This window comes from Ahaetulla prasina, chromosome 6, assembly GCF_028640845.1.
Source record: "Ahaetulla prasina isolate Xishuangbanna chromosome 6, ASM2864084v1, whole genome shotgun sequence".
Taxonomy (NCBI): Eukaryota; Metazoa; Chordata; class Lepidosauria; order Squamata; family Colubridae; genus Ahaetulla; species Ahaetulla prasina.
The window spans coordinates 88,525,649-88,548,494 of record NC_080544.1 but is presented as its reverse complement, the minus strand read 5'-3'; the positions used below and the strand labels follow the sequence as shown (position 1 = coordinate 88,548,494).

General features: G+C 41.0%; 1 protein-coding gene across 1 annotated transcript in view; it reads right to left on the bottom strand.

Annotated features, from left to right (window-relative positions):
• OTOL1 (otolin 1) overlaps nucleotides 1–20,460 on the bottom strand; it is a 42,457-nt gene extending 21,997 nt beyond the window's left edge. The window contains exons 1-2 of the mRNA XM_058188340.1: nucleotides 20,385–20,460; nucleotides 19,730–19,810 (exon numbers count right to left, since the gene is read on the bottom strand). Of these exons, the coding sequence (XP_058044323.1) occupies nucleotides 19,730–19,776 (47 nt within the window). The 5' untranslated portion in view covers nucleotides 19,777–19,810; nucleotides 20,385–20,460. The remainder of the gene's footprint in view (nucleotides 1–19,729; nucleotides 19,811–20,384) is intronic.
• Between the last annotated feature and the right edge of the window lie 2,386 nt (nucleotides 20,461–22,846).

The following is a 22,846-nucleotide window of genomic DNA, read 5'->3' as shown; positions in this document are numbered from 1 at the left end:
GCCACTATTTTACATGAAGTGTAGGACATAAATTTATCTGTATAGTTATAAATTAGGTGTGCAATTTTTTTGCAGATATGCATTTCATCCTTATTTGGGTTATGCATAAATAGTCAATCTACAGAGAAATCTACAGGAAAAAAGTTGAAGTGGAACTATTATTTTGGACTATTATTTAGATTTTCCTAGTTTTATTTTACTGAGTGGATAACATTCAAATAAATTATCCATTACTCACCTAGAGCCTGAAAGGGTATAATTTTGGGAAATTCTAAACATTTTATATACATTGCCATACATTGCTACAATTCATTTTAATATATTTATTTTACGATTCCTCAGCAGATTTTAGGGATAGGTATGTGATCCCTTTGTTCTCATTATATAATCTTTTTAGAGATATATTAGTTTCAATTAATCTGAAAGGCAGGAATTGTTGGCTGTCAAACCTACGCCTATATTATCATAACCCAGTTCTCCAATCACTATACCATACTGTCTCTCATAGCTTTATGGCCATCTGTTTTCACACTATTGGATGGAAAACAATCAAAAAGTTCATCCCTACATGATATAACCCAACTGTTTTGATATCATCTTTATCTTATTCTAATTTTTGCTGCCCTAGTTCTCTGAATTTGTGTTTTGGCCTGTGTGCAATTTTAAAGGTCACCTACTTCAGCATATTTGCTAGAACCACTATTCAGGTTAAAGAATGTTCATTATTTTTCTTCACTTACACTTGATAAAAATAGAATAAGAATAAGAATAGAATTCTTAATAATGAGTAGGAATGAATAATGAATAAGAAGAATTAGAATAATATAATTAGAAATATACTTTATTTATTCTCTCTCATCAGCAAACACATATTTATTCATATATAGTCCTTTAGTACAAACTCTTTGCTCTTTTCCTGAATCAGTTCCAGGTTTACCCATCACTATGACACTGAATTGTTTTGAGGGCTGAATTGCCATTTTTGCAATTTATTTCAAATCAAAGCAATAAGGAGGCTGATTTGCCATTGTGAGACTTTGATTTTCCTTCACTGTGTCTTCTAGCTCCTGGGCAGAAGCAAATCCTCATTCAAAATCTGCTGTGACCTACAGTAACTATACTAGAGAAAGCATAATCAGGAAACTGAATTTAATCCATTTAGTCCGTTTCAAACCAGTTTTGACATCCGTTGCATTAAAATCTTCCTTGGTTTATATAAGCAGTGGGCACACAACCCTTTTCCAGCCCTACCACCCACTCTATACCAAGACTACTGTAGCCGCTCCCTACAACTTTATTCCTTTATTACGCTGGGTAGTCTGTCTTCTGATTTATGCATTTACTGCTCTGCTTGCTACGGCTGTCATGGTACTGGAGGGGGGGCGGGGAGGAGAGAGAGACTGGAAGAGAGACTGTGTAAAGGAGTGAATTAGAGGGCTTTCTTCAAACTTGCTCGGCAGTTGGAAGGTGGGCTAATAACAGTCAAGGTTAACGGCCCGAACGTACCAGAGAGAACATACCATCTGAAGATGCACACCACGTGTCCCTCTAAGGGAATGGGGATTGGACAAGGCTGACCAGACCAAAGGGAGGAGGGCTTCGGGGATATTTCTTATATGTAATTTCCACGCCAAATACCTCAGAACTTGCTTTCGTTTTGTTTGCTTTCAGTTCATACTCAGTAAAAGTATCTATCTCTACAAACAATGGAGCTGGGTTTTTCTTTCTTGAGTACTGAAAGGAGGCACACCTGACAACCACAGTTATTAGCGCCCATTCTTCCAATGGAACTGGAACTACAGAAAAGTACCATATTAACCATGATAAAAGCTTGGCATAGAAGTATAATAGATACAGTTTCCCTTAAAAAAATGAAACTGGTTGTGATGCTTGACTAAAAGAAAATATTTTTTTAATGGGAGTAGGAGATTATGGTTCAATCAGAATAGAACTGGAAGGGACAGATGTCTTCTAGTCCAACCTCTTGCTCAGCAGAAGACCCTGTACCATTTCAGACAAGTGACTGTCCAGTCTCCTCTTAAAAACCTCCAGTGATAAAGCACCCACAACTTCTGAAGGCAAGCTATTCCCATTGGTTAATTGTTCTCACTGTTAGGAAGTTTCTCCTTACTTCCATGATGCTTCTCTCCTTGATTAGTTTCCATCCACTGTTTCTTGTCCTGCCTTCTGGTGCTTTGGAAAATAAGTTGACCCCCTTCTCTTTGTGGAAATCTCTCAAATACTAGAATACTGCTATCTTGTCATCCTTAGTCCTTCTTTACTCTAGACTGGCCATATACAGTTCCTGCAAGCATTCTTGATATGTTTTTGTCTCTAGGCCCTTAATCATCTTAGTTGCTCTTTATACTTTTTCCAAAGTCTCAACATCTCTTTGGTAATGTGGTTACCAAAACTGTATGCAGTATTTCAGGTGTGGTCCTACTAAGACTTTATAAAGCGGTACTAATACTTTACGTGATTTTTATTCTATGCCTCTGTTTATACAACCAAGGATTGTATTAGCTTTTTTGGCTGCTGCTGCAAAACTGCTGGCTCATATTTAAATGATTGTACATTAGGCCTCCAAGGTTACTGTTTTTGAGTCAGTACTGTTTCGCCCAATCTGTAGAAATCCTTTGTGCGACTTTTATCATTCAAAGAAAAATCACAATAAATCAAAGCACAATGGGGTTTGAAGAGACTTCTAGCCCAATCCCGCGCCTAGGAAATGAATCTTCAGACCATCCCAGACAAATAGTTTCTCTATGTCAGGGGTCTCAGTTTGGCAACTTGAGAGCTTGTGGACTCAACTCCAGACCTCAGCCAGCTTTGCTGGCTGAGGGATTCTGGGAGTTGAAGTCCATAAGTCTTCAAGTTGCCAAGGTTGGAGACCCCTGCTCCATGTGTAAAACTTCTACCCAGTATGGGTGCTTGTCCTACCTTTAGGAACTGTGGAGAATAATCTATACCTCTATGACTGCTGTTCAGGTATTCAAAGACCTCTTCACCTTCTCTTCTTTAAGCCAAATATGTATAGTTCTTTTAACAGTTAACTGATCTTCTTAGGATTAAGCCTTCAAGCCCCTCATTATTATTTGTTTTGTTCTTCTCTGCACTCTTCCCAGTTCCTCATCATTCTTCATGTATTGTAGCAAGGAAAAGTGGGCCTGATTAATACACCATAAACTGACAGTGATTTCCTGTGGTCTAGTCACTCTATCTCTCTTCATACACACCATTAGTTCATGCTTAATCTGGTCTACTAGAATTATTTAATAAGAATTTTCAAGTAAAAATGATAGCACAATATCTTAAATTCAGCAAATTTAATTGATTGGAACAAATTTACATAGTTACGTTTATTTGGATTTATTATTATATCCATTATATATGTGTTAAAATAGAATAACAGAGTTGGAAGAGACCTTGGAGGTCTTCTAGTCCAACCCCCTGTTTAGGCAGGAAACCAACACCACTTCAGACAAATGGTCATCCAACATCTTCTTAAAAATTTCCAGTGTTGGAGCATTCACAACTTCTGAAGGCAAGTTGTTCCACTGATTAATTGTTCTAACTGACAGGAAATTTATCCTTAGTGCTTCTCTGCTTGATTAGTTTCCACCCATTGCTTCTTGTCCTACCCTCAGGTGCTTTGGAGAATAGTTTGACTCCCTCTTCTTTGTGGCAATCACTGAGATATTGGAACACGGCTATCATGTCTGAAATTCAACAGTGAAAAAGTAAGGTTCTACATTTAGGCCAAAAACAAAATGCACCAGTACCGTATATGTGGTACCTTGCTCAATAGTAGTACCTGTGAGAGGGATCTTGGAGTCCTAGTGGATAACCATTTAGATATGAGCCAGCAGTGCAGCAGCTGTTAAAAAGCCAACACAGTTCTGGGCTGCATAAACAGAGGGATAGAATCAAGATCACGTGAAGTGTTAGTGCCACTTTATAATGCCTTGGTAAGGCCACACTTGGAATATTGCATCCAGTTTTGGTCACGATGTAAAAAGATGTTGAGACTCTAGAAAGAGTGCAGAGAAGAGCAACAAAGATGATTAGGGACTGGAGGATAAAACATATGAAGAACGGTTGCAGGAACTGGGTATGTCTAGTTTAACAAAAGAAGGACTAGGGGAGACATGATAGCTGTGTTCCAATATCTTGGGGCTGCCACAAAGAAGAGGGAGTCAGGCTGTTCACCAAAGCACCTGAGGGTAGAACAAGAAGCAATGGGTGGAAACTGGTCAAAGAAAGAAGCAACTTAGAACTAAGGAGAAATTTCCTGACAGTTAGAACAATTAATAAGTGGAACGACTTGCCTTCAGAAGTTGTGAATGCTCCAACACTGGAAATTTTTAAGAAAATGTTGGATAACCATCTGACTGAGATGGTATAGGGTTTCCTGCCTGGGCAGGGGGTTGGACTAGAAGGCCTCCAAGGTCCCTTCCAACTCTGATGTTATGTTATGTTATGTTATGTTGTGACCCAGGTTCCTGGACCCGGACTCCTGGACTCGGATGATTCAGAAAGTGAGGGAGAAGACCTGGCCAGCCCTGCTTCTCTTGAGCCCTTTCCCTCCCTGGCACCCACTCAAAGGGAGGAGGAGGGGCCGGCAAAGCCTGATTCCATGGAGCCTCCTTCTGATTTGGCAACGCCCCAAGAACAGTTTTGGAGTGATGCAAGGTTACGTAGGCGTGATCGCGTGCAGCAGCGGAAGAGTTGGGACAAAGCCAAGTCATAATTGTCATGCAGTGACATCTGCAGAGACTATAAATAGGAGGCGGGACTTCCTGGTTTTTTGTCTTGGACAAAGTAATGAATTTGGGCGGGCAATCTGTATCAACGGAGAGAAGAATATATTCGTGAGTAATTCTGGCCTTATCTGTAATTTCCTTGTTATCTCCAGAAACTTGGCAGGCCCGTGGGTAGACGTAGCCAGGACATTTATATATATGTAAATAAATCAGAAAAGGAGGCCTCTGACTGACTCTTTGCTGGGAGTATTGGGGGAATAGAATAGAATAGAATAGAATTTTATTGGCCAAGTGTGATTGGACACACAAGGAATTTGTCTTGGTGCATATGCTCTCAGTGTAGATAAAAGAAAAGATACGTTCATCAAGGTACAACATTTACAACACAATTGATGATCAATATATCAATATAAATCATAAGGATTGCCAGCAACAAGTTATAGTCATACAGTCATAAGTGGAAAGAGATTGGTGATGGGAACTATGAAACGATTAATAGTAGTGCAGATTCAGTAAATAGTCTGACAGTGTTGAGGGAATTATTTGTTTAGCAGAGTGATGGCCTTCGGGAAAAAACTGTTCTTGTGTCTAGTTGTTCTGGTGTGCAGTGCTCTATAGCGTCGTTTTGAGGGTAGGAGTTGAAACAGTTTATGTCCAGGATGCGAGGGATCTGCAAATATTTTCACGGCCCTCTTCTTGATTCGTGCAGTATACAGGTCCTCAATGGAAGGCAAGTTGGTAGCAATTATTTTTTCTGCAGTTCTAATTATCCTCTGAAGTCTGTGTTTTTCTTGTTGGGTTGCAGAACCGAACCAGACAGTTATAGAGGTGCAAATGACAGACTCAGTAATTCCTCTGTAGAATTGGATCAGCAGCTCAGAAGGGAAACAGAACAAACGGATTGTACAGGGATTGAGACTAAATTGATTCTGAATTTAATAACAGCAGCAAGACTGTTGATTGGACAATACTGGAAGAAAGAAGAGATACCTACAATAGAAGAATGGATACTGAAAGTTATTAATTTGGCTGAGATGGCTAAAATCTCAGCTTTTTTAAAAGACAATACGCAGGAAAGATATTTAATTGAATGGAAAAAATGGATTGATTATCTACAAAATAGATATCAGATTAAGAAATATCAGATTGCCTTTGAATAATTAGAAAGTTATTTTATGTAATGGGGAGGGGGTTGGGAGATTAAAAGCTTTGGATGTGATTATTTGGATTGGAAGGGAAAATTTTATTCTATGTTTGGTTTATGTATAACAATACCTTGTGATTGACCCGGGAAGATGGAAGGGGGTTTTTTGGGAGGGAGGGGGGAAAAAAGGGGGGAAAATGTTTTTGTTTTTTAAAACTCTTTCAATAATAAAAAAAAGGAAGCTTTTGTTTTGAAGGCAGAAAGGGATAAGACCGTAGGGTGGGGTTTATTTGTTTGTTTAATGACCTTTTGCAGAACCATGGGGTTTGAAGAGACTTCTAGTCCAATCCCGCGCCTAGGAAATGAATCTTCAGACCATCCCAGACAAATAGTTTCTCTATGTCAGGGGTCTCCAACCTTGGCAACTTGAAGACTTGTGGACTTCAACTCCCAGAATTCCTCAGCCAGCTTTGCTGGCTGAGGGATTCTGAGAGTTGAAGTCCACAAGTCTTCAAGTTGCCAAAGTTGGAGACCCCTGCTCTATGTGTAAAACTTCTACCCAGTATGGGTGCTTGTCCTACCTTTAGGAACTGTGGAGAATAATCTATACCTCTATGACTGCTGTTCAGGTATTCAAAGACTATCATCCTCTTCACCTTCTCTTCTTTAAGCTAAATATGTATAGTTCTTTTAACAGTTAACTGATCTTTTTAGGATTAAGCCTTCAAGCCCCTCATTATTATTTGTTTTGTTCTTCTCTGTACTCTTCCCAGTTCCTCATCATTCTTCATGTATTGTAGCAAGGAAAAGTGGGCCTGATTAATACACCATAAACTGACAGTGATTTCCTGTGGTCTAGTCACTCTATCTCTCTTCATACACACCATTAGTTAATGCTTAATCTGGTCTACTAGAATTATTTAGTAAGTACTATCAAGTAAAAATGATAGCACAATATCTTAAATTCAGCAAATTTAATTGATTGGAACACATTTACATAGTTACGTTTGTTTGCATTTATTATTATATCCATTATATATGTGTTAAAATAGAATAACAGAGTTGGAAGAGACCTTGGAGGTCTTCTAGTCCAACCCCCTGCTTAGGCAGGAAACCCAACATCACTTCAGACAAATGGTTATCCAACATCTTCTTAAAAATTTTCAGTGTTGGAGCATTCACAACTTCTGAAGGCAAGTTGTTCCACTGATTAATTGTTCTGTCAGGAAATTTCTCCTTAGTGCTTCTCTGCTTGATTAGTTTCCACCCATTGCTTCTTGTCCTACCCTCAGGTGCTTTGGAGAATAGTTTGACTCCCTCTTCTTTGTGGCAATCACTGAGATATTGGAACACTGCTATCATGCCTCCCCTAGTCCTTCTTTTCATTAAACTAGACATACCCAGTTCCTGCAACTGTTCTTCATATGTTTTAGCCTCCAGTCCCCTAATCATCTTTGTTGCTCTTCTCTGCACTCTTTCAAGAGTCTCAACATCTTTTTTACATTGTGGCAACCAAAACTGAATGCAGTATTCCAAGCGTGGCCTTACCAAGGCATTATAAAGTGGTATTAACACTTCACGTGATCTTGATTCTATCCCTCTGTTTAGGCAGGCCAGAACTGTGTTGGCTTTTTTGGCAGCTGCTGCACACTGCTGGCTCATATCTAAATGGTTGTCCACTAGGACTCCAAGATCCCTCTCACAGTTACTACTATTGAGCAAGGTACCACATATACTGTACCAGTGCATTATGTTTTTCTTGCCTAGAACCTTACTTTTTTCACTGCTGAATTTCATTTTGTTAGATAGCGCCCAATGTTCAAGTCTGTCAAGATCCTTCTGTATATTGAGCCTATCTTCTGGAGTATTGGCTATTCATGCCAGCTTGGTGTCTACACTTTAATAACTATCTTTAATCAGTCTTTTGATTTTATTTATTTATTTATTTATTTAATTTGATTTTTATACCGCCCTTCTCCCGAAGGACTCAGGGCGGTGTACAGGCAAAATAAAAACAACAATACAAATATACACAATTTAAATACCCCTAAAAAACTTATTCAAAATTAGCCTGATATTAAAAATCATCAATTAAAATCCCATTTAAAATTGGTAAAATTCCCTTTTAAAATCCAATTAAGCCAGCCCCGCGCGAATAAAAAGATGGGTCTTCAGTTCGCGACGAAATGTCCGAAGGTCAGGAATTTGACGTAAACCAGGGGGAAGCCTGCTCCAGAGAGGGGGACCCCCCCCAGAGAAGCCCCTTCCCCGGGGGGCCGCCAGCCGACATTGTTTGGCGGACGGCACCCTGAGAAGTCCCTCTCTATGGGAGCGTACGGGTCGGTGGGAGGCATGTGGTAGCAGCAGGCGGTCCCGTAAGTACCCAGGTCCTAAGCCATGGAGCGCTTTAAAGGTCGTAACCAACACCTTAAAGTGCACTCGAAAGGCCACAGGCAGCCAGTGCAGTCTGCGCAGGAGCGGTGTTACATGGGAGCTACGGGTAGGTGCCTCTAACACCCGCAGCTGCATTCTGCACAAACTGAAGCCTCCGAGTGCACTTCAAGGGGAGCCCCATGTAGAGAGCATTACAGTAATCCAAGCGAGAGGTAACGAGGCATGAGTGACTGTGCATAAGGCGTCCCGATCAAGGAAGGGGCCGCAACTGCCGGACCAGGCGAACCTGGTAGAAGGCCCTCCTGGAGACGGCCGTCAAATGATCTTCAAACGACAGCCGATCATCCAGGAGGACGCCTAAGTTGCGCACCCTATCCTTTGGGGCCAATAACTCGCCTCCGACAGCCAGCTGCGGCTGCAGCTGACTGAATCGGGATGCCGGCATCCACAGCCACTCCGTCTTGGAGGGATTAAGCTTGAGCCTGTTTCTCCCCATCCAGACCCATACGGCTTCCAAACACCGGGACAGCACTTCAACAACTTCATTGGGGTGGTCCGGGGTGGAAAAGTACAGCTGAGTATCATCAGCGTACTGCTGGTATCTCACCCCGAAACCACTGATGATCTCACCCAACGGCTTCATGTAGATGTTGAACAACAGGGGCGAGAGAATCGACGCGGGACCCCACAAGTGAGGCCCCTCGCGGTCGACCTCTGCCCCCGTCAACACCGTCTGCGTCCGTCGGAGAGATAGGAGGAGAACCACCGATATACGGTGCCTCCCACTCCCAATCCCCCAGCCGGCGCAGCAAGATACCATGGTCGATGGTATCGAACGCCGAGAGGTCTAATAAGACCAGGGCAGAGGAATAACCCCTGTCCCTGGCCCTCCAGAGATCATCCACCAATGCGACCAAAGCTGTCTCCGTGCTGTATCCGCCGGAAGCCGGACTGGAACGGATCTAGATAGACATCTTCATCCAGGTATTGGGGTAGCTGTCGCGCCACGGCACTCTCTACAACCTTCTCAACAAAGCGAAGGTTGGAGACTGGACGATAATTACCCAAAATAGCTGGGTCCAGGAGGGCTTCTTAAGGAGGGTCTCACCACCGCCTCTTTCAAGGCGGCAGGAAAACCCTTCCAATAAAGAAGCGTTGATAATCCTCTGAGCCAGCCTCGTGTCACCGCCTGAGTGGCCAGTACCAGCCAGGAAGGGCACGGGTCCAGTAAACATGTCGTGCCGCAGCCCCCAACAACCTGTCGACGCCCTCGGAGCCACAGGGTCAAACTCATCCCAAATGGACTCAACAAGACGTGCCTCCTCTCCTCGCTTGATCATCCCAATTTCGGTCCAGACCGCCCTCAGCTGAGCGATTTTATCGATAGATAACCGCTAAACTCCTCGGCTCGTCCCTGCAACGGGTCATCCCGCACCTCCTGATGTAGGAGAGAGCGGGTCACCCGAAACAGGGCGGCCGGGCGGTTATCTGCCGACGCAATGAGGGTGGAGGCGTAGAAACGCCTCGCTTCCCTCATTGCCACTAGGTAGGTCCTAGAATAGGACCTAACTAGTGTCCGATCAGCTTCGGAGCGACTGGACCTCCAGGTGCTCTCCAGGCGTCTTCTCTGGCGTTTCATCTCCCTCAGCCCCTCGGAGTACCAGGGGGCCGGACGAGATCTCCGCCGGGTCAGAGGCCGCAAAGGCACGACACGGTCCAAGGCCCGCCGCGCCTGTTCCCAGGCCGTGACCAGTTCCTCAGTCGTGCCATGGGCCAGTTCCTCAGGGAATGGCCCAAGCCCCGCCAGGAACCTCTCGGGGCCCATCAGGCGCCTGGGACGGAACCACCGTATAGGTTCCGTCTCCCTGCGGTGGTGAATGGCGGTTCGGAAGTCTAGGCGAAGGAGAAAATGATCCGACCATGACATTGGTTCTGTTACTAAGTCATCTAACACCAGATCATTAAGCCACTGCCCAGAGATATAAATCAGATCCAGCGTGCCTCCCAGTGCGAGGGGCCATCATTTACTCGAATCAGGTCCAAGGCCGTCATGGAAGCCTGAACTCCCGAGCTGCCGTCGATGACAAGCCAACTGATGGCAGGTTAAAATCCCCCATGACTATAAGTCTGGGGGTTTCGACCGCCACAGCAGCGAGTACCTCCAACAGCTCAGGCAGGGCTGTGGTCACGTAGCAAGGAGCCAGGTACGCGATCACCAAGCCCAACTGATTCCTATAGCCCCATCGCACATAGAGGGATTCACAGCCGGCAATCTGAGGAACAGTGGTCTCCCTCGGCTCTAGATCCTCCCTAATGACAACCGCCACCCCCCCACCCCTACCTTGGACCCTCGGCTGATGGAATGCTCGGAAACCTGGCGGGCACATCTCGACAAGGGGGACCCCCCCCTCTGGGCCCAACCAGGTTTCCGTAATACCCATAAGGTCCGCGGACTCCCCCTGAATAAGATCACAAATCAGGGGGGCCTTATTAACCACGGACCGAGCATTACATAACATCAGCCGAAGGTCCAAGCTCTGAGGATCATGGCCACCCGGGGAACGGGTCGGGACTGAGGGCCGGAGCACGCGATCGCTCTCAAACATCGAACGCGTGCTCCCTCAACACGATACGGCCCCTCCCCCCCGCCATATCTGCCTCTCCCACTTACCGTACAGATTGAGTAACCCTCTAAACCTGGAACGTCCCCCCCCCCTGCCTTCAGACAAGATGGAATAGTGTCGCGAACTAGCACAGGGGCTGGATCCCTCCCCGGCGGGTTCTGACCCCCACCCGCCAAATCCCTCCCCCCCCCTTAAAAGCCCCTATTTAAAAAAACAATTAAAAAAACCCACACCTTCTTCTTGGCCGCATGCCACCTTTCTGGGTCCCAAGACCCTTCGTTAAGGGAGGCCCTTGATAGTTTGAGGGCCATTCCTGCAGGCGGGGAACCTCGCAGTTGTCGTAGTTCGGCGAATGAGTATCTCATGGGAAATAGTCCATTAACAGCGACAAGATGTCCATTCCTGACCGGCGAAGATGTTCTGGTCGTACCTGTAGATCGTCAAACCCGATGTTAGGCATATTACTGGCCACTCGGGCAGAGATATTAATCATAGTCCGTAGAAAGTCCAAATGGGTCCAGAGACAACCAAGGCTTGGCATAATAGCCTCCCCTTGGTTGTTTCCTCGGCTACAAAGATGGAAAAGTCAGTAGCCGGGCTAGTATCCCTTGGGTTCCCGGCAGCGTACCATCATGGGACAAACCCGTGAGGCATGCTAATCAGGACGAAATTATGTCACCAGTACCGTCAGTGCCGTCATTGCCGTCCAACACAGTGCCGCTGTTGTACCTAACCAGGCCAAGCCACCTCTCAGTCGCCGATGGAAAACACGACCTAAGATGTAAGCCGTAGATAAAATTACGGCATTCTAGGCAGGCCATGGTAAAAGTCAGCAGTGGGGGGGAAGAATATTCCAGGCCATGTTCCGGGCCATGAAGTGAGAAGAGAAGGGTAGGGGGAGGGGCAATAATCATGCCCGTGCAGGCCCCACTCCAGCCACCGATGTTACCTGCGGTCCAACACCCAAGACTCAGCATACCGCATACCAGCATACCGCCGTCGATGGCTGGGCCGCTCCCCAGCCGATTGATTACATCGTCGGCCGAAACGGCCGACAAACAGCTGAGTCAGGCTGGGCGTCTTCTCGCGCCCCCCCCCAACATGGCCGCCGCCGTCCGCTGCTATAGAGGACCTCGGCTCCGTACTCAGCAGCCGAGAGCTCAATGAGGTCCAAAGACCTCGCTCTCGGCTGCCGGAAGGATCGCATACCCGGAGCCGAGGACCAGGCAGCCTGGCAGCCCATAGAACAGCATTGCGGCCTGAGGACTCTTAGCCGCCGTCTCCGCCGGAGTCTCAGAGCGCCGCCATAACGCGCATGCGCAGAAGAAGTTGATAACTTACATTACATAATCCCTTACAATTCAAAAGGTATTAGAATCAAAAGTCATATTTTAGATTTTTTTAATAAAGGAAAAAAACTGTTTCCTAGAATTATTCAACAAAATCACATCTAATCATATTCAACTCTTAATCAAATCAATATCTTCATTTTTTATTTACACATTATAACCATTTCCCCATAGTAGTTCTGATATACCTAGCTCTTCTCTTTCAATTTGACAACATTTTTGTGAGAAACAGTAGCTAAGAGATGGAAACAAGACTGAGGATGCCTGGTGAATAATATGGAAAAGTGGATATTTGAACCTTGGTTTTTTTGCTCTGGTCTAAATCACTGACCACTAATTGATTCTTTTCTTGATCTGCAAAGCATAGAGATTACAGGCTAATCAGAAAACTACAGGCTATTAAACTATTGTCCATTAAAATGTCAATAAAGCTATTGTCAATTAAAAACTAAGGGATTTATCCTTAACATTCAAGAACTAGAAATCTAAAACAGTACTGTACAGTATCAGTAACTTTATTTTAGAGTTTCTATTGGTAGCCAATGGCCAATCATATATGAACTTGAAAGCAGCATTAAGGGCCTGATTAGCACTTGTATGGAACTACCAACTATGTAAGCTAAACTAAGAATTTTTTTAAAAAATCCCAGAGGAAAGTAATGACAAACTAGTTTTGTATTGTTTGGAGACAAGTATATGGGAAATTATTCCTAGTATCCACAAAGTCAGGCTTGATTTTTTAATAAAGGAAAAAAATTGTTTCCTAGAATTATTCAACAAAATCACATCTAATCATATTCAACTCTTAATCAAATCAATATCTTCATTTTTTATTTACACATTATAACCATTTCCCCATAGTAGTTCTGGTATACCTAGCTCTTCTCTTTCAATTTGACAACATTTTTGTGAGAAACAGTAGGCTAAGAGATGGAAACAAGACTGAGGATGCCTGGTGAATAATATGAAAAAGTGGATATTTGAACCTTGGTTTTTTTGCTCTGGTCTAAATCACTGACCACTAATTGATTCTTTTCTTGATCTGCAAAGCATAGAGATTACAGGCTAATCAGAAAACTATAGGCTATTAAACTATTGTCCATTAAAATGTCGATAAAGCTATTGTCAATTAAAAACTAAGGGATTTATCCTTAACATTCAAGAACTAGAAATCTAAAACAGTACTGTACAGTATCAGTAACTTTATTTTAGAGTTTCTAGTGGTAGCCAGTGGCCAATCATATATGAACTTGAAAGCAGCATTAACGGCCTGATTAGCACTTGTATGGAACTACCAACTATGTAAGCTAAACTAAGAATTTTTTTAAAAAATCCCAGAGGAAAGTAATGACAAACTAGTTTTGTATTGTTTGGAGACAAGTATATGGGAAATTATTCCTAGTATCCACAAAGTCAGGCTTGATTTTTTTTAAAAAAATTATTAGGTTAATTATAAGAACTTGCTACTAGCAGAATCAATTTTAGCAATGCATTTGAAAATGGGCAATAGAGAAAAATGAGAAAATACCATTAGTATGGTAAATAGGAATAAATGCAATTGGAGACACAAAGTCTATTGATTTAAATAAACTGACGTTGTGTCCAACTTTAAGTGATAATATTGTATTTCCATTAATGTTAATGTTTCATTTCTTTTATTAATCAGGGTATAGCAAAAACCCTGAAAATACTGAATCAATACTTTTATCAGCCACTAGGCCATTTTGAGAGGCATTCAAAATTCGAAGACAAATTTCATCATCTTCAGAAAGTTGAACCAACATTGACCCAGAGACCTGACTAATGACATGTGGGGACTGTCTTACACCAGACACTTGCTGAATTTGTTGGCCATTATGAAAAAGTGCAGCTTTCAGTGATTTGCTACAAATGCTGAGGTGATAACTGAAATAATAGGTACCTCCAGTGGTGGCTATAAATCTGCCAGATTCTGCAGGAAACCCATCGTTTTCATTCAGAAAAACCTTATCAAATCTCACGGGAGATCCTGGCAGTGGGAAACTTCTCCTTTTCTGAAGGCCAGCTGAAAATGCAATGGGTTCAACTGCTTTGCAGTTCCCCTTTTCCCCTTTCTCTCCTTTTTGACCTTGAAGACCAGGCATTCCTTGGATTCCAGAAGAACCCATTTTTCCTTGTCTTCCTGGATCTCCTTTGAGACCAAGAGCCCCTTGAGATCCCGGTGACCCTGCTAAGCTTTTTGCTCCTTTTCTACCCATAAGACCTCTTTGTCCTTTCTCTCTGGGATTCCCTTTTAGTCCAAAGTCCCTTTTGAACCTAATTCACCATTTTGTCCTTTGTCTTCTTTCTCCCCTCGAAAGCCTCTGAGGCCACGATTCCCAACTTCACTTTTCTCACCTCTTTGACAAGTAGAATTATTAGACCAATCATGTTCTTCTGTCTGACCACTAAGTAATTTGGAAATGGAATCCCCCCTTTCTGCCATTAGCTCTTGTCCAATGCCTGTCAAATGTCGCAGTTTTTCTTTTCTTCTATCTAGTCTTGCCATATCTAGAACCAAAGAGAAGAACACATTCATCCATTATCAAAGAGATTGAAAGAAATGCCTTAATCAAGGATGGAAAAATCAAATAAAGAGAGTACATCAGGTTATTTTAACATACAGTATGTAGTACAGACTGGGTGGCATATATCACTTTCATCTTTGGAGAGAAAGGAATAACATAATTTCTCAGAGGTAATTAATTAGAAATGTCACTGTTGATAGGGCCAATCCTACCATATGCATAATGGCACCAAAGAGCAAAGCTGTTCACAGAAATCATGAGAATATATGATTTCAACCTTTTGACCATAATGAAAATGGTGACGTTCCTAAAATATTTTGGCGGAGACATTAATTTATAAAAACAGATTCAATGGCAAACAATAAGGAAACAGCAAGGTCTAATACAATCTAGAAGAAAGCTGATGTTGGTTTCCTTATATTCAAAAGTCTACTAAATTCTGTATCAGGAAGACCAAACAAGTTCTCTGGTCAAATCTTTCCAAGCTTATGAGTTTTGATTGGCTTGATGTATGCAAGGGATGCAAAATTGATGCTTCCATGATGGAAACATTAATAAGCTTAGATGAAAGAGAAGGAAAATAGAGAATTAACTAGTCGTTAAAGCACCAGACTAGAAAGCAAGAAATGATGATTTCTAATCCTCCCTTAGTCATTAAAGAAGGGTGGATGATTTGGGGCCACTCGCTCGCTCGCTCTCTCGCTCTCTCTGTCTCTCTCTCTGTGTCTCTCTCTTGCTCTGTCTCTCTCGCTCTCCCTCTCCCCTCAACTCACAAGATAGTTATTGTGGGGAAAATAGAGCCAGGAGTTCCCTGCCTTGAATTATTTATAAAAATAATAAAGGCAGGATAAAAAAAAGTTTTTTAAAAATGTCACGGTTGGATGGAATTGATGAAATAAGATTTTTAAAAGGAAAAGGTGAGAAGCCTAAAGTACAAAGGCAATCTCTAAATCATTATGTGGTAGAAACAAAAATGGACAGAAAAGTAAAGAAATAAATAATGAAAAGTGTGGCTCAAAAGTAGACTAATTATACTTCCTTTCCTTTTCCTTATCTTCTTTCCTTTCTTTACATTCTTCCTGCACTGTACATAACGCTTCTTACTCCAGAAGGAAACAAAATAATGGTTATGATAATATGGAATATTACTCCACAGTACCCAGCAGATTTTTCTAATGATGTTCCAGTATTTCTCCATCTCCTGCCAACAGCAGCTAGCAATGTGGAACATAAATTGGCAAAAGAGGATAATGTGAAGTCAGCTGTGCATTTGGACTGCATTGATTATTTGGCTCTATACCCTTCACTTTATCCCTGTTGAATGCTTTTACCTTTGAACCTATGGAAACATCAAAATACTGCTTTGTTAGAATCCATTCAATGTGATAATTTGTACCAGCTGTTGGCCATAATCACTGGAAATTTTGAATGTAAAATCCATGACATCTGAAAAGCCTCAATTTAGGGAAGAACATGCAGCCCAGCTAGTTTACTTAAGTCATCTCATCTTATTTCATTGCAAAGTTTTAAATACCATACAAAGTTCACTCTTTGAATTTCAAGAGCAATATATGTACATCAGCAAGCAGTAGATGATCCGACCACTCAAAATCAAATTTAATTTAACCTGGGGAGAGAGATACGCTTTCATTTCATTTATCATATTGTTTCTGTCAATTTTTAAAAAACATTTCTACCCAGGATTTCGTGTGGCCATCTTGAGAATTTATGGGACTGTTTGAGATTGTGAACCTAAATAATTCACTCAAAGAACTGACCAGTTTTGTTAGATCTCATAATTGTCCTCAATATCCAACATTATTACAGCTGTACATTTTAGGGGGGAAATTCTTATCTTTTCAGTTTATTCCTGCTAAACTTCTAAGTAATCCCATGGCTTCCCAGGATACATTCAAAATGTATTTACTTTCAATTGCCTCGGACTACAGTTACTTCAAACCAAATCAAGCTGTGTTTGCAGATAGATCCTGGGGTAAACAGAATGTTTGGACTTTTTATATAGCTGCAAACAATATACAGTATAACCAAAGCTCTAGCGGATTATGAGAATTATCCCACAGTGCTATGGGTCAGACATGTGATCGAAGAGCTGGGCACAAAGGATAAAGGCAACCCGCAGATTAGTAGACATTAGCAGACATTCTGAGTTTTGAACCCTGGTGATTTGCCTACTGCAAGGAACACAATTTGTTCATTTACTATTCCTGAATATCTTTTTACTTCATTGCCCAGAGAATTTGGATTTGGAGGATTTTCAATACGATACTGATCCGGTTGTTTTTAATTAGGGAAATAAATGAATGGTCTTCGTTAAAAATAAAGAAGTTTTCAAAAACCTGAAGGCATTAAGTGATAAAATTACCTGCTTTCTTTTTTCTTTTTTTTTTAACCTTGATCTCTCTTTTGTCCTTCTGCTCCTGGAATTTTACAAAAGCAGTGCTTCTCTGGGTCACTGCCATTTCCCTTTGGTGTATGTGAGACGGCAGGAGCTAAGTAGCCGTCAAATGTAATGCCTTTGTTAGTTCCAGCAAATGGCAAACATGTGCTACCACTGTTCTCATCTCCAGAATCACCTTTTCCAGGAAAGGCCTGTCCCGTGTTTGCAGCTGTGAACAGCTTGAAAGCCATCTGTTGTTTGGATCCAGCAGTCATGGCTGCTGGGTTCTGGAAGGTTCTTATTTACCACTCCATCCGCTCTGTTAAAGGAAGGGGTTGCCAGTGATGTTATGACAATCTGGGAACTTGCTTGACTCCCACCATCTGTGACTGGCTCAATTTCATTTCTCTCTGGGTCCTGACCAGAGGGAACAGTGAAGGCTTGTTTAAGGACTTCGGTTTCAATCATGCTGCTGAGTGACTTCATTGTGAACAGCTGGTACGGAGAAAAGCTAAGGATGGCTGTCATATTCACAGGACCCCAAGAGACAATAGACAGCAAAATTTGAATTAGAAGGAAAGAACAGCATGCCTGAAATTGCAAAAATAGAAAAGCTGCGGTGAAGGTTGTTTGTATGTATGAATTTACCAAGTTGCAAAAGGAACAAAACCAGGGATTTTGAGCAACGCTGATTCATAGAAGTGTATGAAACACAGTCGCCTCAGGCTAACAAAAGTCCTGATAGAAAATATATTATGTGTCAAGCTTAGAGCTGAAACTGCTACCGTCTGCCATGAAGATCAGTGAGTCACACACAGTCAAGAGAGGGATGGCAGCCAGGCGCTCCAGCCAAGCCTTCACAACTCAACTCTGGCCATGGTTTGCTGCAAAGAAACCACACTTCCATAGAGAAACCTAGGCAATTGCCAGAACGGCATGGGAATAGGACAGAACCATAGGCAGAAGATCTTTGTATACCTTCAGGTATACAAAGAAGCCCTCTTTCTAGACATCTATTGATCATTATGTTTTTGCAAGCCAGATTTAGTAGCTCTCATAGTGGCACTGCTTCACCACTCAAGACCATCCTAGGCTGCTCTTCTGCTCTCCTTCTGCCCCCAAGAATCACTTGTATATATGAGGTCAAAACCAGAACAAGTATGCTCTCTCAAATACAGCCATCAACTTTTGATAACTAATATTAGAAAGGAGGCAATTGAGAGGTTTGCTTTGGGCCCAAGAGAGTTCTATTTATACCACCGGAACCCCTCTGCTCACGTTTAATTTATACAGCAAAATTATTGTAAAAAGTAACAAAAACCACAACTTTAAACCAAAATACAACTCCATTTAAAGTACATTGTAAGAACTCAATTGAGAGTTTATTTGACATGAATTACTGAAACGAGATGATATCAGTATGCAGATGCATAACTGACACACCAGCAAATGTGGATATAGGGCTTCTCATCACTGAGCTCATTTGTACCTCAAGTTATAGACTTGACTAAAGGATAAACCACCAGTTATACATCTGCTTCTTTGATGGGAATGTTACATTGTCCATTATCTATTTTCCCAATTCTCCAATCAGACAACTGCCTACCATAGTACTTTTATCTTATGTGGATTTAGTTTCAATTTACTGACTGCCATCCATTTCATTATAGCTTCCAGGAAACTGTCAAGCAGTTGTACAGCTTCTCCTAGTAGTAAGTAGAAAGAAGGTAAACAGCTGAGTATCATCCAGAACTCTAAATAACTTGATGATAAAATAACAGAGTTGGAAGGGACCTTGGAGATCTTCTAATTCAGCCCACCTGCTCAAGCAGGAAACCCTATAGCATTTCAAACAAATAGTTTTCCAATCTCTTCTTAAACACCTGCACTGTTGGAGCACCCACAACTTCTGGAAGCAAGTTTTTCCACCAATGAATTGTTCTAATTGTTCTAACTAAGGAAATTTATTCTTAGTTCTAGGTTGGTTCTATCCTTGATTAGTTTCCATCCATTGCTTCTTGTCCTGTCTTCAGGTGCTTTGGAAGATAGGTTGACACCCCTCTTCTTTGTGGCAGCCCTTTAGATATTGGAACACAGCTATCATATCATCCCTAGTTCTTCATTTCATTAAACTAGATACTGTTCTTCATATATTTTAGCCTCTAGTCCCCTAATCATCTTTATTGCTCTTCTCTGCACTCTTTCTAGCATCTCAACATCTTCTGCCATTTTTTGTGGAAGCCAAAACTGGATGTGGTCCAAGTGGTCTTACTAATATTTATAAAGTGTATAAAGAACAAATCTGTGCATGATATTATCAATAAACCATCAGGAAACAAAATTGCATTCTGCCCTCTTGGTTACTTTCTCGAAACTATGTTAGACATGGAAAGACAATAGACAGATGGACCTCTGAATTAATTCTGCAATTCTCTTCCATGGAAACATAATGCTGAGTTCCAATGAAAATGGGAAAGAAACATATGTAGTAAATACAGAAATAAGATTTACCTGAAAAAAGTCTTCAAATACAGGAAAGACTTTTCCAGTGCATCCATGACACTAAAAAAGCAAGCTGAGTTGTCTTAAATACTAAAAATGAAAACAAAAGCACATATTTTGCACAATCAGAAACGTGAGCAGGAGGAGTTAGACAGTCTGGTATAAATTAACATTTCTTAGAAAGGTTGAAGAGGACATTCAGTTTGTTCTTTATTGTATCTTCATTAAAAAAAACCTTGTTCTTAATAATCTGTTGGTATATATGAAATGATATGTTATCTGTCCACCTTGGTGATTATTCCAAACATCTATCATTTGGAATAAGAGGGCATTATTAGAAAAAAAAAACACTTAATTTTTAAAGGGTTAAGTTCCAAAATGTGAAGCAGCCAAATTGCCCCTATCATTAAACAATTTTAAATGATATGTTTGAAAACAACTGGCATTTATCAGTAAAACAGCTGATAAAAAGTAGAAGAGAACTGAGCACAGAATATTTAGTAAGTTCACCTCTTCACTATATTTAATAAAGTCCATCTATTGTGTCTTCATGGAGTAATATTATTAAAAATATACACCATTGTATATGTTTCAAAGCTAGTCAGCAATCTGGATTCAAAATAGGAAAAGGTGATTTGGAGCCTACATTGGCATCTCATCATACCTGTCATCCAAGAAGACATCTAGAAGACCTTCAAGGTCCCTCCAACTCTATTATTCTATGTTCCACAGTATGTTCTAAGTCCAGGGGAATAAAAAAGAGGGACATAAACACAGAAACTCAATGAGTTGAGCTTCCTGCTGCAAAATTACAGATATCAAAAAAGGAGAATATTTGTAACTCAGGGTTGAAATGAGGGGTCCTTGGTACTCTCTGAGCTTGCAAATGTTTCTGAGCTTGCAGATGTTTCATTACCCAAACTAGATAACATCATCAGTGCTAGTTCTGATGGAAGAAGATCCCTTAAAGGTATGTTTGAGATAACATCAATATTCCTCAATCCTACCTTTCAAATTGAGTGTACAGATAAAACAGCATCAATATACCTCTATACCCCAAACTGATAAATTTGATTCCGATGAATACCACACTGGTCACAAAGTGATTGAGGTGGATTAATGTGGTTATTAAATTCCTCCTTTCTTTAAAGAGAAAAAAAGTCCATTAGGGCAAACATATGTTTAATGTCAAAGTAGATTACATCAATCCACAGGTTTCTAAGGAACTTTTTATAAAGCAACTATACTATCGTCTCCCATGTTAGAATTATTTTATTTAATGTAGACATATTGATGACTTTTTCATCTACCCAGTCCATCCTGGTGTAATTAACCATACTAAGAAAGATCACACAGTCCACATTTCATTTACCTCCTTGGCCCACATCACCTGATAATATACCATTCAGAGGAGTTATCCTTCTACAAGGCTACAGTCAGAGAAAACAAATAGGAAGGATATACGAGTTCAGATAACAAGGAGTTTTAGAGAACTAGGATGAAATTATTTTCTCTGTATTTCCATTCATTAATCCTTGGAACCAAAGTCAATCACAGTAATCATTTTTTCCCAATCATGACATTCAAATGACAGGACTGTGATTATCACAACATTCAAAACAGTACTTGTCAGCATTAAATCAAACTCATTTCCTCTTACATATTATTTCTTTACATAACATATCCTTGAATGAACTGGAAATTGGGCAGCCATATATTCTAATTTGAAGAGGAGAGCACTCTGAAGACTGTCTCCATTTGAGGCCTTATCCTTTTTGATAGAGTGCACAGACTTAACATTTGTTTAAGAATAATGAACCATAAAAAGATGGAATAAAAGTTTTGAAATTGCCTATCACAGTGAGCAACCGGATGCCTGATTTAGTGCACACACATACACAGAGAGATAATATCATCACAAAGTTCTCCACTCAGGTGTAAAGTATTACATTTTATTTAAATTATAATTTCCAAATGTGCACCTATAACATAAAGGAAAGCTTGAAACTTGTTCTTGGAAGCTGTTAAATCTGGATGTGGTGAAGTAGATTCAGACTGGCTCCAAAAACAAATTGCTTTTCATCAATCAGCATTCAGAAACTTTGACCGTAATTATTATATAGAGGGAGTTGTGCTCCTGATGATGAACATGGAGCTTGTCACCTGGAGCAAGACTTTTGGATATGGCATCGATCTAGATAGCTGGCAAAAACTATGGGAGAGAAATAGAAAGCTTACCCTAGCCACAGCATACAAAGAAAATCAATACAAGATGTTTTATAGTTGGCATCTCCCATCCACAAGACTGGCCAAGATATGCAAAAATTGCTCACCGAAATGTTGGAAATGCACAGCAACACTAGGCACCTACTGCCATATGTGGTGGGGATGCCCGAAAACCAAGGACTTTTGGCTCCAAATAAAGCAGTGGCTAGAAGAAATGTTAAACCAGACAATAGATATGACGCCAGAACTCTTCCTTCTGGGTATAGTAAGGATTAATTACAAAAAAGAAGAAATATACCTTTTTTTTTTTTAAATTCAAAAAGTTTTCAAAAATTTTCCCCCCTTTCCCCCCCTCCTCTCCCCTCCCTTCACAACCCCCCCCCCGACTTCCCGGAACGGGCACAAGGTATAGTTAAAATAAAACAAACATATGCTAAAAATTTCATCCCAACTTAATTATACCCTACAATCATCAATTCCTAACTTCCCCAAAACAATCAAAATAATACATCATAATCATTCAAAACAGTCTGATAACTCTTAGTCTGATATCTACGTTGAATATAGTCAATCCATTTTTCCATTCCTTTAAGTATCTTTCTTGCGTATTGTCTTTCAAAAGGCTGATATCTTCGCCATCTCAGCCAAATTGGCAACTTTCAATATCCATTCTTCTATTGTAGGTACTTCTTTTTCTTCCAATATTGTCCTATTAGTAATCTTGCTGCAGTTATTAGATTTAAAATCAATTTAGTCTCAATTACTGTACAATCCGTAATAATTCCCAACAAAAAAATTGGCAGGAACTTTATCTTCTTTTCAAAACATTTTGTAAAATCCACCAAATTTTTATCCAAAAGGCCTTTATGTCCTTACAAGTCCACCAAATGTGAAAATATG